The sequence below is a fragment of the Electrophorus electricus genome, chromosome 21 (assembly GCF_013358815.1).
Source record: "Electrophorus electricus isolate fEleEle1 chromosome 21, fEleEle1.pri, whole genome shotgun sequence".
In the NCBI taxonomy this organism is placed as follows: Eukaryota; Metazoa; Chordata; class Actinopteri; order Gymnotiformes; family Gymnotidae; genus Electrophorus; species Electrophorus electricus.
The window spans coordinates 2,812,842-2,823,710 of record NC_049555.1 but is presented as its reverse complement, the minus strand read 5'-3'; the positions used below and the strand labels follow the sequence as shown (position 1 = coordinate 2,823,710).

The following is a 10,869-nucleotide window of genomic DNA, read 5'->3' as shown; positions in this document are numbered from 1 at the left end:
TTTGTTTTTTTGCTGCACTGATTCAATATTCTTCATTCTTTTGTGAGTTACTAAGAACAGACGTAAGAGGTATTTATCTAAGAACTCACAAAGGAGTTAAGAATATTGAAACAGTATAACAGAAAAGCTTAAACCTCCACAGGAAAATGAAATTGTAACTAATAATATCTGAGCGTATCCAACACATAAAGCATCCGTGCTGTAGTGTAGGGACCAAGTACGTGACTTCACCCGATGCGAGCCCAAATGCAACTGAGAGTTGTGCTGAAAGATCAGAGCTGCTTACTTTAGATAATTACATTTTATGTATTATTGATTTGACTTCTTGTTAGTTTGGACCCCCGTGTTAAGTATTTTAACAGGGACATTTGTTGTTGAATCCTTTTAATTCAGTTTGAAAAAACTGCAGTGCAGGTTTGATTGCTCAGAGCCATATAACTACACAGCTGGAGTTCTCTGTATGTATTATAACTGTATGTTGATAATATCCTGATCTGTCTGCCATAGTCCAAGCTGTACCGTCTCCGTACCATCTTTTTAAACCTCATGGCAAGATAATGGGTGCACGCGTGAGCATGTGAGCGTTTGTTCGTTTGTGAGTGTGTGTGTGTGTGTGTGTTTTTATCTGTGCCCCTGTACGTTTGAAGGGTTGTGGCGGCCTGTGCTCTCTGTCCTAATGCCGTTTCTCCTTCGCCACCTTTCTGCTCTGCTGTAGATGTCTGCCACCATTACTGTGTGAACTCCAAGGCCTGCACGCTCTCGAACTCCGGGGACGTGGAGTGCGTGTGTCCGACACGCTACGAGGGGCTGAGGTGTGAGGTGGACCGCTGTCTGCACTGCAGAGGGGCGCCATGCATCGTGGACAGCAACACTCGGGATGTGTTCTGCAAGTGAGTGTGTGTGTGTGTGTGTGTGTGTGTGTGTGTGTGTGTGTGTGTGTTTGTCATCATGTGTTTGGTTCTTTGCAAATGCATTCTGTTCTGCATGCCACTATTTAACTATAACTGATAAGTATACAAATAACCAATCCTCATCAATCCTCACAGGTATGGTGTGTGTGTGTGTGTGTGTGTGTGTGTCTTTGCAGTTGCACTAGCGGGAGAATTGCGTCCAGCTGTCAGTTGTGTGATGGTTATTGCTATAATGGAGGCGTGTGCCACCTCGACTCAGAAACCTCCTTGCCCTTCTGCCAGTGAGTATTGCCCCCTTATACTGCAACCGCTGCCATCAGTGGAGTGTCAAAGCTTCCCATCCCAAGTGCTGCCTTCATAGTAAACGCTGCCATTACAGAAGCATAGATGTCTCCCTCCTGACTGCTGCCATTAGAGGAATAGATGCCTCCCAAACTGCTGCAACCGCTGCCATCATGTCTGATGGGCGGAGATGCTACTTCCGCCATATGTGGAGTGTATACACCCTCCTCTTGTCTGCTGCCCTTGCGGTGGGAGGGCGTGGGCTGTTACCCAGCCTCCTCTGCACCTGCTGACTCATCATCAGCTCCTTCAAGTGCTGAATCAGACGTGTTGGAGCAATACGAGCGCATCCAGTGCACCGGGTCCCCCGTGGCAGAGGAGCACCGTGAACCTGTGCGTAGGCGGGAGAGCCATCCGGGGGAAATGGAGGTCCCATGAATGCTCATTATCTCAGCAGGGTTTCTTCGGTCCTGTTCACCCAACACTCAGACCATACCACTCCACCCCACACCCCCCCGCGGCTTCCGGATGGAGCGCCCGAGTGGGCTCAACCTGCCCCGCTAGGGGTCACGCCCCAGTGGGCTGGTGCCCCGCTGCAAGAATATGGGCAGCTTCAGACAACCTTACACACACAGCAGCTACTTTCAACACACACCAGACACCTTCTACACACACCAGCCAGTCTCAACACACACCAGACACCTTCTACACACACCAGATACGTTCTACACACACCAGCCAGTCTCAACACACACCAGACACCTTCTATACACGCCAGACGCCTTCTACACACACCAGCTACTTTCAACACACACCAGATACCTTCTACACACACCAGATACGTTCTACACACACCAGACGCCTTCTACACACACCAGACAGTCTCAACACACACCAGAAACCTTCCACACACACCAGCTACTTTCAACACACACCAGACACCTTCTACACACACCAGATACGTTCTACACACACCAGACGCCTTCTACACACACCAGCCAGTCTCAACACACACCAGACACCTTCTACACACACCAGACACCTTCTACACACACCAGACACCTTCTACACACACCAGATACGTTCTACACACACCAGACGCCTTTTACACACACCAGCCAGTCTCAACACACACCAGACGCCTTCTACACACACCAGATGCCTTCTACACACACCAGCCAGTCTCAACACACACCAGACACCTTCTACACACACCAGACACGTTCTACACATACCAGCCAGTCTCGACACACACCAGTCACCTTCTACACACACCAGACACGTTCTACACATACCAGCCAGTCTCGACACACACCAGTCACCTTCTACACACACCAGCTACTCTCAACACACACCAGCTACTCTCAACGCACACCAGACACCTTCTACACACACCAGCTACTCTCAACACACACCAGACACCTTCTACACACACCAGCTACTCTCAACACACACCAGTCACCTTCTACACACACCAGCTACTCTCAACGCACACCAGACACCTTCTACACACACCAGCTACTCTCAACACACACCAGTCACCTTCTACACACACCAGCTACTCTCAACGCACACCAGACACCTTCTACACACACCAGCTACTCTCAACACACACCAGTCACCTTCTACACACACCAGCTACTCTCAACGCACACCAGACACCTTCTACACACACCAGACACCTACAGAGACAAACAGCGTGGAAAAGCAAAACCTGGAGGGTCGAAGATAAAGAAGAGAAGGAGTGACAGAGTGTTAGTAACTGGGAGAGAGGGAGGAAGAAAGTGACAGACTGAAGGAGAGGGAGAATGAGAGCAACAGAAACAGATGGGCTGCGGAGAGGGAGAGTCAGAAAGGGACAAGCAGTAGAAGAATAGACTGAAGGATTCAGCGCCGAGTCTCTTTTGCATGATACACGGCTGTCATCTGGCTGCTTCTTATCCTGGAGTGAGTTAATTTGGGTGTGTGTGTGTGTGTGTGCGTGTGCGCGTGTGTGCGTGTACGTGTGTGCGTGTGTGTGTGTGTGTGTGTGTGAAAAAGAGAGTGACAAAGTTGATGGACATACTTTGTCCCAAAAGAAATAAGCAGAGAGAAATAGTCTTTGGCTCATTTTCCATCTAATTGTCTCTCTCTCTCTCTCTCTCACCCTCTTTCTCCCTCTCTCTCTCCCTCTCCCCCCCCTCTCTCTCTCTCTCTCTCTCCCTCTCTCTCTCTCTCTCCCTCTCTCTCTCTCTCTCTTCCTCTCCCTCCCTCTCTCTCTCCCTCTCTCTCTCTCTCTCTCCCTCTCTCTCCCTCCCCCCCCTCTCTCTCTCTCTCTCTCTCCCTCTCTCTCTCTCTCTCCCTCTTCCTCCCTCTCTCTATCCCTCTCTCTCTCTCTCTCTCCCTCTCTCTCTCTCTCTCCCTCTCTCTCTCTCTCTCCCCCCCTCTCTCTCTCTGGCCCCATTTGCCCTGTTCTTTTCTTCCCTTTCTCCTGTTTCCATAACAATCGGCGCTGCCTTCCTGCCTGGCTGTGCTCCTCCCTCTCTGTGACCTTCCTCACTGTCTTCAGCCACAGCCAACCCACCTGCACAGCATCATCATCATCATCATCATCATCCTCATCTTCACCATCACCATCGTCGACGTCATTCCTCCTCTCTGGGCGCCATTAAAACCTCATCCTGACTGTCGGGAGCAGTTCCATTTGTATGCAGATGGCAGTGGCGTTTGTTGCTTAGGTTAAACAGCGTTAATGAGAGGGGGTGCAGACCGGGCGCCCGCCGCATCACCCGCCGCGATTAGCATAATGACAATAAGAGGCCTTCATTTCTTTCCTTTCTCCATCCGCGCTTTCTCTCCATCGCTTTTCTTTCGTTCGGGAACGCCAAGCCTGCGCATGCGAGCCCGTGGGGTGGGTGGGGGCTTTCGGCCCTGTCGCGGGGGGGTTCCTGTCGGGTGATTGGCGTCACGGGTTTGGGTCGAGCACAAGGATCCTTCCAGACGAAATATGTGGACTTTGTCCCACTTGAATGTCCATGGAACGTTCCGGAGGCTTGTGGATGTGGGGATATCTTCTGTGTGTGTGTGTGTTCCTCACCGTGTCCTTCGTCTGGTGTGCTGCACTCTCCTCATTCTCAGCTGCCCTCCTGAGTTCAAAAGCCAACGGTGTGACGAGCGGGCCGACCCGTGCGTGTTCTACTGTCAGAACCAGGGGACTTGCACCGTAGCTGCCTTTAACAAACCTCGCTGCAAGTAGGTGGCTCCTGTACCGCTCGCTAACGCCATCGCCGTAGTAGCCGGAAACATCCCAGCGACGCCACCCTGACCTCCATACCGCTTCTCCCGCGCATCTGTGAAAGCATGACAGCACCATATCCAGACACACACACACACACACACACACACACACCCAAACACACACAGATACAACCACATCCATAAACATATCCAAACACACACAGAATCACATCCATTAACATATACAGATAAACACACACACCCAAACACAGAGACAACCACATTCATAAACATATTCAAACACACACACACACACACACCCAAACACACACAGATACAACCACATCCATAAACATATCCAAACACACACAGAATCACATCCATTAACATATACAGATAAACACACACACCCAAACACAGAGACAACCACATTCATAAACATATTCAAACACACACACACACACACACAAACACACACACACACGGATACAACCACATCCATTAACATATACAGATAAACACACAGACAACCACATTCATAAACATATTCAAACACACACACACACACACACCCAAACACACACAGATACAACCACATCCATAAACATATCCAAACACACACACATATTCACATCCATAAACGTGCACCATCACAATCACACACATGCACACAAATCCCACATAAATTCACACATCCATATGTACCCTCACCCACACATCGACACACCCACACACACGTGCACAAAAAACCACACGTGTATATATATATCTATATCTCACTGTCTGATACACACACTATCTGATTAAATAGCTCTGGGGATTTTGTATATGGTTGTGTGTATGTTTGTGTGTGTGTGTGTGTGTGTGTGTGTACGTATGTGTGTGTGAGTGTACGTGTGTGCACAGGCATGCCCGTGTGTGCGTGTGCACGTGCTCTCTCGTACGCGCTCATATACGCTCGGGCTTGTGCGCCGGCTGTGTGACGTCCTCTTTGCGTGTGATGTCCTGCAGATCTACTCCTTCACTGCAACTCCACTGCGTTCCTCACTAGCTGCTCGCTTAAATCACGTGTGTTCGGAGTGATGTCATCAGTGGTCATGCTACTAAGGCCGCGTGTGCCAAGCCTAACCAACTTCACCACGCACTGCCTACTGCAAACCTGGCCTGCGCGCACGCCGCTATTTCTCTATACTGTTGGTACACTTGCCGTCACACTCTGCTCTGTTAATCTGCGTGTAATACTCCCCGCTGCCCCCTTGTGGCAACTGGGGGTCACGAAGCCCAGCGCACATAACCTCCCCGCCAGCAGAGGGTCCTTGACGTCAGCGGTTTGGGGCCCCCCGCCCCGGGCAACGCGCATGTTTGTGCTCTTCGGCCTTTAACTTTTCCATTTCTGCGGTGTTGATGAGCCGAGGCAGCTGGATAGGCGCAGGGAGAAGGCACGAACAGACAAATTCGTGAGACAGCAGACCACCGAGTTAGAGGCAGGTGGCCATACCCTCCCAACGACAGCATGCGCTCATGTCCTGGCGAGAGAGGGAACCGTCTCAGCCTGGGCCGACTGCTTTTAACGGCAAAAGAGAAGACTGTGTTGGTCTGAGGGGTTGGCAGGCCACGTAATGTCCATGCCATGTGCATTTTGTAGCAGTTTTTTGAAGTTGTGGCATTTGTAGGCCAAATAATCCTTCCCCAAGTAATCTTGCTTGCTTTTAAAACCATGGGCGTGGCTTCCGCTTTCACGCATGTGAAGTGGGTGCACTTGTTTTTTTAATAGGTGATGGGAGCATGGTTTCTATTTTCAGGTGAGTAAAGTGGTGTGGTTATTTAAAATTGTTTTTTTTTTTTTGCAGAAGTGTGACGTGTGTGCGGCTTCTGTTTTCAGGTGCTCAGCAAATTGGTCTGGCACACAGTGCGAGAGACCCGCCCCCAAGAGCAGCCGATCTGACAATGTCAGCGGAAGTGAGTATCTAAGACACACACACACACACACTCAGTCTCGCCCTCCTTCTCTCTTTCTATCTCTTTGTCTTCCTTGTTCTCCCAGGAACGTTGAGCCCAAATGCAGACTGTAACAGTTCATTTCTCTGGAGTAGGATGTCCTTGGTCAGCCAATGGCATCCCATTGAAAAGAATAATGAGCTTAATCTTGCAGGGGCCCCCTAACCCGAACTCACGAAGAGTTCATCACTAATCACGAACCAGCATTTAGTACCATTTTGATGTTTCCCAAGACACTCTTCCACAGCTGTCTTTTTTGAACAAATTCCATGGAAAATACCGCCCCCCCCCCCCCAAACAATGAACAGAGCGCCGACTGTCATAACAACGGACATGTAAATCAAATAATGATCCCGTGCTTTAATCACGGATCGCTGCTTCAACTGCACATTTCTGCTTCCATTAATGTTTCACCAGTGCACCTCTCGGCGAGTCAGTCTTTTTAGTGCTTTAATGCCTGTTCCTCTTCAGACACCCCCTACCCCCGCACACAACAGCCTCTCCTTCTGTCTGGTTCCTTGCAATGAGCTGACATTTCAGTGCAGATTTCAGCTTGGCATTTCAGCGCATTACCAGAGGCGGAAAGGCTGTGCGTTTTCCTCGGAGAGGCTGTGTGGAGCTGTGGCTGTGATTGTAAAGTGCTGAGCGGTAATGGCTCACATTAGGGGAGGACTGTACTGGGATCAGGGCCAGCGCTGCACCCATGGCTGGGATCTGACCTCATGCCTGTGCTGGGATCTGACCTCATGCCTGTGCACTTCCCCATGGGTTTCCTAGGTCTATGTATGCAGCACTGACCCCTGACCCCTGAACTACTGAACTCCTGAACACCACTGCAACCCCCTGAACCCCTGAGCACCACACTAACCCACTGAACTGCTGAACACCACCCAAAACTACTAAACTGCTGAACACCACCCAAAACTACCAAACTGCTGAACACCACCCGAAACCATTGAACTGTTGTACACTGCACTAACCCAGTGAACCCACTGAACTGCTGAAAACTGCTCTCACCCAATAAACTGAACACCGCCCTAACCCACCAAACTGCTGAATGTGGCCCTAACCTACTGAACCGCTGAACACCGCCCTAACCCACTGACTTCACCACCCAGGCGGGGGGGGGGCGGTTGTAGGCTGCCCCTGCGCTCGAACGCCCGCTCAACCTCCATCCTCTCTCTTCCTGCGTCCCCAGGAAGCATTGCCATCATTGTGCCCCTTGTCCTGCTGGTGATGATCGTAGCCACGGTGACGGTGGGCGTGCTCGTCTGCAAACGGCGCCAAAGGTGAGAAGCCCCCCCGCACCCCCATCACCCGATCGGCTCATGGCCGATCGGCACGCACCGCGCAGTCTTGAACAATGCAGCGAGAGTGCAAGATCCTCACCCTAGAGAAAGCGAACACTTCAAATACCTCCCTGCCTTTAGTCGTGCGTTTGGCGCGGGTGTTCCGGAGGGTATTTTTCTCAAAGCAAGGCTACTGAGTTGGTAAGATAATTGTGCAGAGTAAATTCTGACCCCTCCCCCAACAGGGGGAAGCACGTTCAGAGGCAGCCCATGGCCAACGGTGGGATCAACGTGGAGATCGGGAACCCTTCCTACAACATGTACGAGGTGGAACATGACAGTCTCGTGGATGTGGGCAGCTTTCTCCACCCTAGCTTCACCCTGGATCCCCAGAAGGTCAGGACCAAGCCGGAGGAAAGTGGTGATCTGGAAGAGCAGCTACACTATATACAGGAAGCTCGTGTGAGGCTAGAGGTCACTGTTACAGGGCGCTAGCAATGTGTAGCACTGAGCCACTTCCACTGTCTTGTTTCTAGATGGAGTTCAGAGGACTGCAACCCTCTAGGAGCATCGGTTAGACTCCAGGATTTTTGTGACTTATGTCTGTAGATCTGTAAAGAACGTGGGAAACATCAAAATGTGGCCGTGCTTTTATTTAGAAGTAAAAGAGTTCTTACTCTAAATCACGTTGCAGGGATATCATGCGCTGTGCTACTGATCAGTGCTAAACTGATAGGACCGCTTCTCTGATCTCCACATAACGATACAAATACTCACTCTGTCTCTCCGACTCTTTCTCTACGCCTCTAACTCTGTCTCTCTGATTTTTCCCTCTACACCTCTAACTCTGCCTCTCCGACTCTCTCCGCGCCTCTGACTCAAGGGCTGGTGCGTGAGGTCGAGTGACACGCGAAGCCTCCCTGCGCACACCCTGCCTGCTCCGAGAGTCCCCAGGGAGCTCATTCCAGGACAGGTGAGCCTTCCTCCGTCCCCTCCGTCTCCCGGTCAGTGCTCCCGCCCACAGCGCGATCCTCGTTCCCGAGACAGCTCCAGCCTGTATCCCTCCTCTGCTAGTTGCATCATCTCCTTTATTACCAGTAGAAAAATGACTCAATGAATGGTGAAATTGACACTTATGGAGTCTAGTTCAGCAAAAGCTTAACTATCTTCCTCATTCCTTCATTCATTTAGTCCCAGAGTTACAGTACAAGGTAAATTAATTTTCATATGTTCTGTTGTAAAACACAGTGTCCATTTACCCACCTGCAGTACTGAATAAACTCTTACGGCGTTCCCTCCGCTCCGGATGGGCTCGTATAAACGTTACAGGGATTGGTCCAGCAGTCCGGGTGACTTGCGCTAGTGTACTTTCCAATAACTGGGCCGATCGTAACCTGGAGCACGTCGGTTTCTCTAGACCATCAACTACCCCAGCCCCATCTACGCGAAGATGTACGCAGACAGCCAGCACTGTCGGACGCCCGTCATCCGGCCGACCGAGAGAAGGGAGCTGTTCCCCAATAGGCTGGAGGCAGTCATCCGCGAAACAGCCGCCTAGACCCAGCTTGTACACAAAGCTCACTTATTTTTTTCTAAAGACCTGTACAAAATGTACAAAGGTGAAATGAGACAAATTTTTCTATGTACAATCAGGTTCTGATGATTGAACTTTAGTTTTGTTTGTTTCTTGTTATGTCTGTGCCTCATATAAGCATCTTGTTGACAACTTTGAACCCCCGATTTAATAAATTTCTTTCTTTTTCGGTTGTTTCCATTTGTTCTGTTCCCATATAAATGCAGTCTATTCTACACTAAGCTGCTCCACATTACATACATGTAAAGACTGTTTAAAAGAGTTGATGTAGGTTTTATTTAATGATATATATATTACCAGCCATGGTGGTATTATCGCCATGCCATAGATATTGTATTTCCAAGTTGCCTCTATCCAAATGCTAGACAAATATCTGACAAATATTCACATTTCACAGATTTTATTTTTGATATCATTGAACGGTTCTGCTGAAGTGACGCCAATGATGTGGTGAGTTATCTGACATGCGAAATACTTGGAAATACTTGGTTATATTTGTGTGTTCTTTTGAACGAGCCAAACCAAAAAGGAATCCAGGTCTAGGTGTTACAGCTTTACTCTTCACGACTATTTGGTTTGTTTTTGTGTGTTTGTTTTTGTTTGTTTGCTTTTTCATTGTATACAAGTTTAATTGCATTACAGTATCTATACACATCAGATCTACAGCTTTTCCCAAACAGTGATGGACACCTTTCGGCACACATTCTCTGATTTTAGGAACGTCTGGTGGAAATTTGATGCCTGAATTTGAAAAAAAAAAAAAGATCTAATATCCACTGCAGCAAGTTTATGCACTTGGAGGTGTAAAAGTTTTATAATTTTATATTTGATTTATATGTATTAAGAGTATTAAATGTTGTACTTTTATACAAATTGTAGAGTTTGTTGGGTGCATTGGTCCCACTTCACGTTTGGGTAGCAATTAAAGTGAGTAAATGATGAATGCTTAAGCTTCTGTGCTTAAATATCTTATTTAATACACAGAGAATTTACTTCATATATATATATATATATATATATATATATATATATATATATATATATGTGTGTGTATATATGTATGTATGTGTGTATGTGTGTGTGTGTGTGTGTGTGTGAGAGAGAGAGAGAGAGAGAGAGAGAGAGAGAGAGAGAGAGAGAGAGAGAAGGACAGATAGAGAGCATATATCTAATCCACATGTGATTTTTTTTTTTTTGCATCTATTATTTAGCTACGCACATATTCCCTCACCTAATTTGATTTTGGACCAGTGACTCTAAGTACAAAATAAACCAAGTTTTCTTGCCACGTCACGTGTTTGGAAGTGTTTCTCCTCACGCCCCCTTGGTCGCTCCCTCACAGACACAGTAAAAGTGTGGCGCATGTTTCCTGACCGCTTCCTGTTCCTCTTTGGATTCTCAAGTTCACTTTTTAGTGAAGCCTTCGCGTGATAAATTTGCATTCACAGAAAAAAAAAAAAAAAGAAGACAGAACTCAAGAATTATACGGCGAGTGGACAAAAATATGCTTGGTTCTCAAGATGGCAAATGAAGCTGGTCCCAGAAGCAGACGTGCTCTGTGCAGCTTGTTTACTGCTCT

General features: G+C 48.5%; 1 protein-coding gene across 1 annotated transcript in view; it reads left to right on the top strand.

The window, feature by feature from the left end:
- lrp1ba (low density lipoprotein receptor-related protein 1Ba) overlaps positions 1-10,240 on the top strand; it is a 228,376-nt gene extending 218,136 nt beyond the window's left edge. The window contains exons 85-91 of the mRNA XM_035520966.1: positions 716-890; positions 1,088-1,192; positions 6,292-6,368; positions 7,606-7,696; positions 7,942-8,092; positions 8,580-8,669; positions 9,114-10,240. Coding sequence (XP_035376859.1) covers positions 716-890; positions 1,088-1,192; positions 6,292-6,368; positions 7,606-7,696; positions 7,942-8,092; positions 8,580-8,669; positions 9,114-9,254 — 830 coding nt within the window. The 3' untranslated portion in view covers positions 9,255-10,240. The remainder of the gene's footprint in view (positions 1-715; positions 891-1,087; positions 1,193-6,291; positions 6,369-7,605; positions 7,697-7,941; positions 8,093-8,579; positions 8,670-9,113) is intronic.
- Positions 10,241-10,869: the final 629 nt, after the last annotated feature.